At 43.9% G+C, this 9,719-nt stretch overlaps 1 protein-coding gene across 1 annotated transcript in view; it reads right to left on the bottom strand.

Moving 5' to 3' along the window:
• Positions 1-7,112: 7,112 nt before the first annotated feature.
• The window catches only part of LOC147702954 (protein bicaudal C homolog 1-A-like), a 344,675-nt gene continuing 342,068 nt past the window's right edge, over positions 7,113-9,719 (bottom strand). The window contains exon 20 of the mRNA XM_086931525.1: positions 7,113-8,432. Coding sequence (XP_086787651.1) covers positions 8,302-8,432 — 131 coding nt within the window. The 3' untranslated portion in view covers positions 7,113-8,301. The remainder of the gene's footprint in view (positions 8,433-9,719) is intronic.

Raw genomic sequence — 9,719 nt, 5'->3', positions numbered from 1 at the left:
CAAAGGTTAGGGGCTGTCAAGGTCTTCAGAACTTTTGACTTTTACATTGTCCTAACTGAAGGAGCAAAGGATAAAGCAGCATGTTCCACTGCTGATGATCATTTCCAATTCTGGGTGATGCCCTTTGGATCAAAGAATGCTCCAGCTTTCTAGAGGTTAGTCAACTAGGTCCAGGCTGTGTTGGAGGAGTTCACGTCTTCTGACATGGACGACATTGTAATCTGCAGTTCTAGCTGGGAAGACCACCTGGTCCACCTTCAGGAAGTACTTAAGGCCTGATGAACAAGACAAAGAAATGGCACATAGAGCAGGGTTCTGGGGTATATGTAGGCCTACAGGGCCACAACAAGCTGCAAGAGGATTTTATCTGCAGTGCCCAGCTGATCAAGGCCAGTTGGACCTGACCTGGACCCTGCTTCTGGCCTCTGCTGGAGTGAGTCTTGACCCCCAAGTGCTGTGCCTGAGGTTCTGAAACTCTTGGCTGTGTCCAACCGGACTTCCCCTACCACAATTGAATAGCTGGGACTTATAAACATTGTGGACTTCCAAACCTTCAGAGCACCTGGACAAAGCCCCACCCAACTGATCCAGGCAATGTGCAAGTTTAATGGGCTAAGTAATCAGGTTTTTCATACTAGTAGCTTTTGTACAGCAGTAAATTCAATTCAGAAAATCTTTGGACAGAAGATATCTAGAATCGCTGAGAAGGTATCTGACCTCATGGTACTCATCCTCAAATACAGCCTGTAGCCTACCCCTGCTTTAGGATTCTGAGCTCAAAAAGCAGAATAAGTCCGTAGATAAAAATCTTGGCCAGTTGAAGGCACCAAAAGTATACAACCAGTGAGGGGTCTTCTCTGGGTGCAAATTTTAAATGTTTCACACTCTGAGCTTTTCCTGCAAAGACCAATAGCTTCAGCAGGACCTCATTCAATGCTTATCTGACCATGTGAGTACTTCTTCGGATACAGCCTGCTGTCTTGCCCTGAGGAAGTATTTTGACTTCCATTTCAGAGAGAAAGTTCCAGGGTAAAACCTCGAACTGGGTCAAACCTGGTAAAGGGGTATCCGACCCATGCGCCATTGCAGTCAGCCTGAAATCGCGCCTATATCCCGGTCTAACTTGACTTGATCTGGCAACATTTTCCCTTAAATCTTTCAAAATTCATATGTTCGCTTTCCCTTATTGAATTTTTGTTGTTTTGGTGTCTTTCTAATTATTGCATTTTACCCTTTTTTTAGTGCAGTTTGGGCTTTTTATTGATTGGTGGTTTGACTTTATTACTGTTTAGGTAGTACAAAAAAACTTTTCTCATCGCCCTAAATTAAGCCTGTGTGCTCTGTACCATTGATAGTAGGGTGGGGGGGAGCTCATGTTATTTAGTGACTTTGACAGTTCACCCTGACAAGGGTTGTGATTAGGAACATTCACTGTTTAATTTGAGCTGGTGGTTTTCGGTGCTCAGCACCGGCACTTAATTGTCAATACCAGAGCTTGACAGTCTGCCACAAGGTGGTGCCATCTGGCTAATTTAGAGATGACCAGAGCAAGAGTTACACAATAATTCAATTTGCATTAAAAACGACTATTACCTGCCACCCAAGCCATTCTTGTAGCTTTGGGAGCCCTGAAATAGCGCGAATTGTGACGGTTGTAGAAGTGTGATGATTAGTAGTTGCGTTGATACTATCATTGGCAGAGCTGGGAGGGGCAATGCGTGGTGCAAGCTGCAGTGACCTCCTGACGAGAGCCCTGACCCGTATGTTTTTTTTTTTAACTAAGCACTGGGAACACTAACAGGCGCTCCTTCAGCTTCTGCCACCTACATCAAGGAATGCACTCCTACACCAGATTTGCCCCCCTGAATCACACTTGCCGATGTAGAGGGATGTAAACAGGTCACAGAACTCTCCACCCACTTGGATAGTGGTGGACGGCTGTCACTTTCACCTGTCCCCTTCAGACTGGTAGTATTCAGAGCTAAGCAGCCTGGAGCTTGACGCCGCCAGCACTCCTGTCTGCGCAGATAGCATATGTAGTCCAGGCTGGTCGAATGATTGTGCTGCCCGTCAGTGCTGCATCTTCTGAGACGTGGCCTGGAGGTCCTCAAACTCACATCCATGATCCTCTTCATCCTAGAGGAAAGGCGCGACTCACCATGAGGTGATGCCGACTTTCATGTCCTGCATGTGCCAGGAGGGGTGACAATCTCTAACACAAACTTTTATTTCCAAACATTTCCATGTCTGAATCAAAATCCACCATTGCAAATGAAGACAAGAGAAACATTTATAAATTAAAACTCGCAAACCTGGTTTAGAAGGCGTGTTCTGTTTACACAAAATAGCAAGTTATGGTATTGTTAGTTAATGTCATAGGAGACTATATAAGACACGGAAAAAATAAATGTCATGCTTGAACATTGTTATTGTTACTTTCATATTTACCTTGTCGGTACATTGTGAGACTCTGCGCTCCCAAGGCACTGTATATCCAATGTGACAGGACCACATTAAAGGGACCTATCTATAATGGGCTTAGGATACATGCAAGAAAAGCCTATACAGCTCTCACCAGACATTTGGAAACCAATAGACACTTGAATGTCATGAATTCATCTGAGAAGCATTCAAAAACAGGACTGGATGCAATATTAGTTGCAAACTTTTTTTAATATACACATCTTACTCCTGTGTAATTACACATCACGAAACTCTACTTATGAACGTTTTGAAAGTGTGCAAAGTTTCACTTATCAAGGCAGGTTTACAGAATATGTGCAAGAAAATTGCTGGTAAAAAGCAGCATAATGGTAAAAAGATCCCCATCTCAGGGATGCAAAAATACTTTTTTTGTACAAACATTTGTGCATAGAAAACATTTCTTTATCACATCTATCTAGAAAACATATATATATATATATCTTTGTGCAATAACTAGTTCTAAGGATTGTTCAGGGAAACAGAGCATGTATATCTATAAATGTTCTATTTAAACAACTAGGTAACCATGTCTATAAATACATTGGGGCATTACTACAGCACTTCAATAAATTAGCACTGCATTGCCTGTGGATTAGCTATGCTTATCGACTACTTTAGACAGTACCGGTGCAGGGTGGGCATTTTTCCACTCTCACTCCCTCACCTCTGAAAACAACAAATGCAGGATGTTCCTCATTTACTACAATTCAGTGATGGGAAAGTATTCACGACAGGACCATCCATTCCATCTATCCCACTGCCTTTCATTGAGCTGGGAATGCTGTCAGCCCCAGGACACCCACGCTACTTCAAGCTGACTGTGAAAGAAGAAAAGGGGGAAAAGATGGCTGACAGTGTTGGCGTGTATGTATCATGGGATTCAGATATCTAGAGTGACAGGTAAGTAACTTGTCCATCCCACTCATCACATGTGGCTGAATTTAATAGATGGCAGAGGTGTTGCTGCAACTGGGCCCAGTCATCTGGCAGACATCTGTGCAAAATGTTATTTTCACTGCAGTTCTAAATCGGTGCAAATGTTTTTGCTCTTGTCGGGAACTGAAAGGGTCAGGGCAAAATTAGACAAGAACCAGTGCAAAGCTCTGTGATTCTGCTCATGGTGTTTGCAGATTCCACTCTCTGGTACTTTCGCCCCAGTATATTAGAGGGGGAAAGATGCAACAGGAAAGACTTTGCAGCACTGCAGTGCCAGCCCAAGTACCCATGCTGGTAAAGTACCAGATTATTGTTGCCAGAATGTACTCTGACACAGCACAGCACGGCCTACATATCACCTACTAAATTATCCCCCCACTGGAGTGAAGGATGGAAAATCTAAACCCAATGGCACAATAAGTTTTAAACAATACTAAAGACAGACTATTTAAGTATATCTGTATACAGTATTCTGAAATACAACCATCATTTCTAGACTCGGGCGATTGAGGTTGCATTCACAGATGTACCAAGTTGTGTTCCTGAAAAAAAAAGCAGATGTGGTCTGCTTTGATCTTAAGGCATAAGGGGTGAAGAGGTCATGTACAATGCTGTGGTTCATGGTAAATGGGCTATAATGAGAATTTATGTAAATAAATGTTTTTGATGCAATATACCACATGATACTTTTTGTGAAGAAAGCCCACCCCTCCTCTCTTAAACATGGAGTCAAGGGCCAGATGTACGACCCTAAATTGCATGCGCAAATGGTTTGCAACCTGTTTGTGCATGCAAAATACTTTTGGGCAAGGTACAAACCCTATTTAGCAAGTCACAATTTATTTGCGACACGCTAATAGGATCTGCGACTCGCTATTAGGAAGGGGCGTTCCAAGGGCGTCCCTTCCTAATAGCGACTCTCTACCACATGTATGAATGTTTTGCGACCGCAATTGCGGTTGCAAAGCACTCGCAATTTATCGCCCTCTTCAATAGGGTGGTAATGCACTCGCAAATGGGTAGGGGTCCCCAGGAGACCCCTTCCCCTTTGCAAATGCAGGGGAAAATATTTTTTAGGGGCAGGCAGTGGTCCCAGGGACCACTACCTGCCCTTAAAAAATAAAACGAAAACGTTTCATTAAAAAAAATAAAAATGTGTCCTGTTTTTTCTTTAAGGAAAACGGGCTGCATTAAAAAAAACTGCTTTATTTAAAAGCAGTCCCAGACATGGAGGTCTGCTGAGCCCAGCAGGCACCATCCCTGGGAGGGCAGCCATTCCCAATGGGGTCGCAAATTGCGAGTGCCTCATGAATATTGATGAGGCATACAATTTGTAACCCCATTGGGAATCACAAACAGTGTCTCAGACACTGTTGTACATGGCATTTTGCGAGTTGCAAATTGCGATTTGCAATCAAGCGCAATTTGCAAGTCGCAAATTGTCATTGCCATACATCTGGCCCCAAATGCCTGGGCAAAAATAGGGGTGAGCTTTATTTATGTTTAGCGCCTAATGGTCTGGAAATGTCAATTGGAGCAAATAGTTTGTATCTTTTGTAGCACTGCCCACCAACTCCTCTCTTCCCCTTCCCTTCCTTTCCCTCTTCCCTTAATTAAATGAGCACACTGGGGTGGGTTAAATCCAGAAAGAACCTATCTTCGTTGCATTAAAAATATGCCTAGGCCTCTGTAAAAGTAGTGTGGGGGGATTTTGGTGTTAATGATCAGTGACATTTGCATACTTTTTGGAGGCCTATTATGCGGCTTCGTAACAGACACCAAAATGCCACATACTTGATCCCTTTCTTTAAGGATGTGCTGGAGGTACCCTAGGGAGCAGCACCAATTATAATTAGTATCAATATTTCGTTTTTGATTTTCCCTTCTGCATCACCTATATTTTATGAACGTCGGTGGTCTTTTAAAACATCGATTTCATAACAAATAAGAGAATGGTAGATAACATTCATAATTCTTTTTCAGAAGACCTGCAATGCGTCTGCTACCATATGTTCAGTGATATCCACTAGGTGGCAGTGAATAATCAGGAAAAGATGAGGAAATGTGACAAAAATTACGATATACATTTATTTTGTTATTACAAAACAACCCTAAATTGCTCTATGAAGTCTTTATCACTGAATAAACAGGTTGTAAATCACGATGTACAGTTTTAAGAGCACTGTGGCGTGGGATAGGTTAATGAAATATTTGGAACAATGCAAACGAGAAATTCTCAGCTGTTAATGTTGTGGTTCTTACATGTAATGCTACGTTCTTAGGTGGCTCAGTGAGCTAAGCCCTTGCTCCTGTCATCTTTTTCAGATCAAAAGTTTAAATCATGACACAGCCGACTCACAACATCAGCCTTCAGGGATTAATAAACTGGGAATTAATTAATTGTAAAATGGTAGGCTCTGGTATACCTTGGGGTGGCCTGTATCATACAAAAAGGTTGTCATAATTTATTAATGGCCTTTCTCTTCTACTTTTCCTCCACTCATGTATACTCCGTGCTCCATGTAAATATATATTTTTTTATATACAATAAAAAATTACGGAAAGTGAGATACAAAAATACTGCATCACTTAGGGGCATATTATCCAGGAAGTGGCGGTGAGAGGCGTTAGCCTCCTTGGCTTAACGTCGCTCATCCACTTCAGAAATGCCAGGCTGCACCATAATACCAAGGATATTGTGCAGCCTGGCGTTTCCCCCTGCGATGGCGCTAAGACTCACGACTTAACGGCAACACAGGCACTCTTGCATCAGAGTGCAAGGGTGTCTGCAAGCAGGGAGGTTTGTTTATGTACAGGAAGGTGTTCCAGGTGTTCCTTCCTGTACATAAACAAACCTGAAATGCCATTTTGTAAATTACATGTGTGCTGCTACATGCAGCACACCTGTAAGTTACAAAATGGCATTTTAAAAAAAGGTTTGTTTTTAAACGAACCTTGGCATTTTGATTTTTCCATGTGTGCTGCACAAGGCAGCACACCTGGGAAAAGCAAAAACCAGGAGAAATAAAGCATTTCTCCTCGTTTCGCCACCTTAAGACCAGGATTTTCCTGGTCTTAAGTTCAGCACTGCCACCTACTATCACCCCTCTTGATAATAGGTGGCAGCGGCGAAGGGAATGGGTGTTGAGGTGGAACCCCCACTGCACGCCCCTTTCACGCTAAGTTTGGCGTGAAAGGGCACTATTACCAAGGCAGCGTTAAGCCACTTAACGTGGCTTTTAGCCACCCTATGTGGTTTAACGCGGCGTTGGTAATAGGGCGTTGAACCTATCGCCACCACAATGTCACAAAAAGTGACGTTGTGGTGGCGATAGGGGCTTGGCAATATGCCCCCATGTGCTGTTCACACAGTGCCATTTTAACGAGTGGATGATACAATAATGGTGGTCTACATTTCTGTTTGCCAGCGCCTTCTCGAGTAAAACACAGCTAGAGACCCTTTTTACACGTTAAAATCACATACACTTTTTGTGAGCTACTTATGAAAGCAGTGTATACATCTACACTGCTTATTGTCTATTGCTCTTAGTCGTGCTGCACTGATCTGTCCCAAAAAGGCAAACAGCTCCTAGGCTAGGGTTAGAAGGGCATTGCAGAGGCACCACGGAGACGAGTGGGTCAGGCCTCTGGCCTTGCAAGCGCTGTTGTAGTACTGGGCTTGTTTTGTTTTTGCTTTACAAAAAAAGGTAAACATTAAGGTATGAATTAATGGACTGTCTACGAAAAAACACTTATAGCAGTGTGGTCGGAAACGTGATGGTCCCACTTATTTTTTTAATAGTCCAGATTTTGAGTACGCTACAGAAAAGCCCATGTTTCACCCAAGTATTGTTTTTCATAATGATAGTGGTATGCATTATTTTATCAGTGATCTAAGGTGTGGCTTCATGAGTGCCATTGGTGGCGTCCACTCATGCACAGGCTGCTGAGAGTAAACAGTAGGGGGTGCTAATGCATTGGCTGTGCAAGAAAGGTTTGCAAGCAGAGATGGAGTCTGGATGTCTGGATGTTTTAATGTGTTAATGTGTCATCGGCTGTTACATGGATCCTGCAGTTTAAAGACATGCATGTCCCCACAGTGGTCATGCTCATACCGTTTGTCTCTGTGCAGAATGCACATGTCTGAGTTACAGAAGTGTGAATGTTTTCCCTGTTTCCAATGCGAAGCAAATGGCCTGTGTTGTACAACAGTGTCACAGTGGCACTACATATTGCATACTTTCATTGCTGAAAACTCTCTTTGGGAGTCCATCTATTGCTCTTAAGAACTACACTCTCTTCAAAACGTAGACACCAGAAAATCACAGCACTTGCCCTGCAAAAACTAAAGCAAAATACCAGCGTGGGAAACGTACTAAATCCCTAAAAAAAAGTAAAACAAAGAAAAAGTCAAATGGGAAACATTATGAAGATCAGTCAGTATGCTGTTCTAGTTTTCATTTATTCTCCATTTGTAATCTGGATGGCTGCTATGTGTCTCTCCCTCGCCGTGTAAAATATGGGCCTAAAACATCAACCATGCAAAATGGTATTGATCAAAACCTGATACACGTGACACTGGGCCACTAGGCATCTATGCATGTTGAACGAGTGCCCGCACCTGTGTAGCCTTTGAGCATAGGTGATGTTCCACATAAGGGTGTTGTTTCCATATAAGGTTTCTTGTATGTGTTGTTTGTGGACATGAGTATCTGTTGCTGTGTTTCACTGTATGCACGCCACTGTGTCTGTGCCTCTATATGTATGCATTATGCAAACTCCAAACATAGTGGCTAAGTTAGTGCTTATTACTACCGTCGTTATTTTAGTTGAAATGTACATCATTTGAATGTTTTAGGCTACAAGGGCACCAGGGTCTCATCACCAGCGGTTACTCTGGGCTGCTTCATCCAAGTGACCTAAACGAGGTAGCCTTCCACTAGCACCGCCTTCGAGATAAGAGGCCCGAATCGTTGCAGCTTCCATCGGTTTCCGTTTGTTCTTGCCCATGTCTGAAAAATATATGCATTTGTAATTCAGTAAATCATAGCTTAATTGTCACAAAATTGATGCTTTTATCATGGCATTTTTGCTCTGCTATGTTGAAAAACCTATTTCTTTCAAAAGTTCATTTGATGTGTCATAAATTACAAAGACATCCATGTGGATTTCCCAAAACTGATTTGAAAATCACCTTAATAGTTGACACCATATTGCTTCATCTAGTGTCATTTTATTTGTAGGTCTCGCAGAGGCGTGGGCGGAGCAGCGAAGCTGCTGCCACGCCCTGTGAGAGATATTGTTCTAAAAAGGGTACTATAAGCCCCGCCCCTCTTTTCCATTGGGTAGCGTCAGCGTTGATGGTAAACGCTGGCTTCCCTTTGGAAAAGAGGGGTTTTGGGTGCCACCCTGTCCGCTTTTCGTCATATTGCCCCTCGGGACAAGGTAGCCTGCTTTGGGGCTGGCATAAAGACTATTCTTATCTGCTTGTTTATTTAACAAGCAGATAAGAACATTCTTCATGTCAGCTGTAAAGCAGGCACCGAGCACAGAGGCTCACGGGGTGGACAGGGGGATCCCGGCAGACTCTGTGTTTTGCACAGGCAGCCTCTCCTTGTTTGAGCCCCCCCAACCTCCTCGGAGCACACCTCCACTCAGGGAGCTTCTCCTCGCCACCCTCCCAGCTCGGAGCACACGTAACTTGTTATAATCAGTATATGTTTATGCCAACGTGCAAGAAATGCAGATTTTCTTTCTTTACTCGGAGAGAAAGTATAAATCAAACTAATACATTGTAATAAATGATGCATGTGTAAAGAAAGTGAAAACTGCGGAGCTCCCGCCTTCTGTTTAAAGAGAGTGCCTGTGATATACTTGGGGATTCGCATCTGAGGAGAAGGCGCCGAGGGGACACTGTTTGCAGTCTGGGTGCTCTTTGCTGCGGACAGTTGTAGTGTCCCCCTCCACCCCCTATTTCTTCCAGGTACATCACCGTTCGGAGGAGCCTGTAGACATTAATGAGACCCCCACACCCCCCCACCCCTGTAAGGAGAAGGCGCTGAGCAGACACTGTTTGCAGTCTGGGTGCTCGTTGCTGCGGCCAGTGGTGGCGGCAGGAGGTAGTGCCCCCCACCCATGTCGGAGGAGCCTGTGGACATTAATGGGACCCCCACTGCCCTCCTGTGAGGAGGAGGCGACGAGGAGACACTGTTTGCAGGAGCCACAGGGCCGCAGGCTGGTAAACCAAGGCGGCTCGGCCTCGGAGGTCCAACAGTGCGAGGAAGGAAGGAGGGAACGGT

This window comes from Lissotriton vulgaris, chromosome 7, assembly GCF_964263255.1.
Source record: "Lissotriton vulgaris chromosome 7, aLisVul1.2, whole genome shotgun sequence".
NCBI lineage: Eukaryota > Metazoa > Chordata > Amphibia > Caudata > Salamandridae > Lissotriton > Lissotriton vulgaris.
The sequence above is the reverse complement of the archived record's forward strand: the minus strand, read 5'-3'. Positions and strand labels throughout refer to the sequence as shown.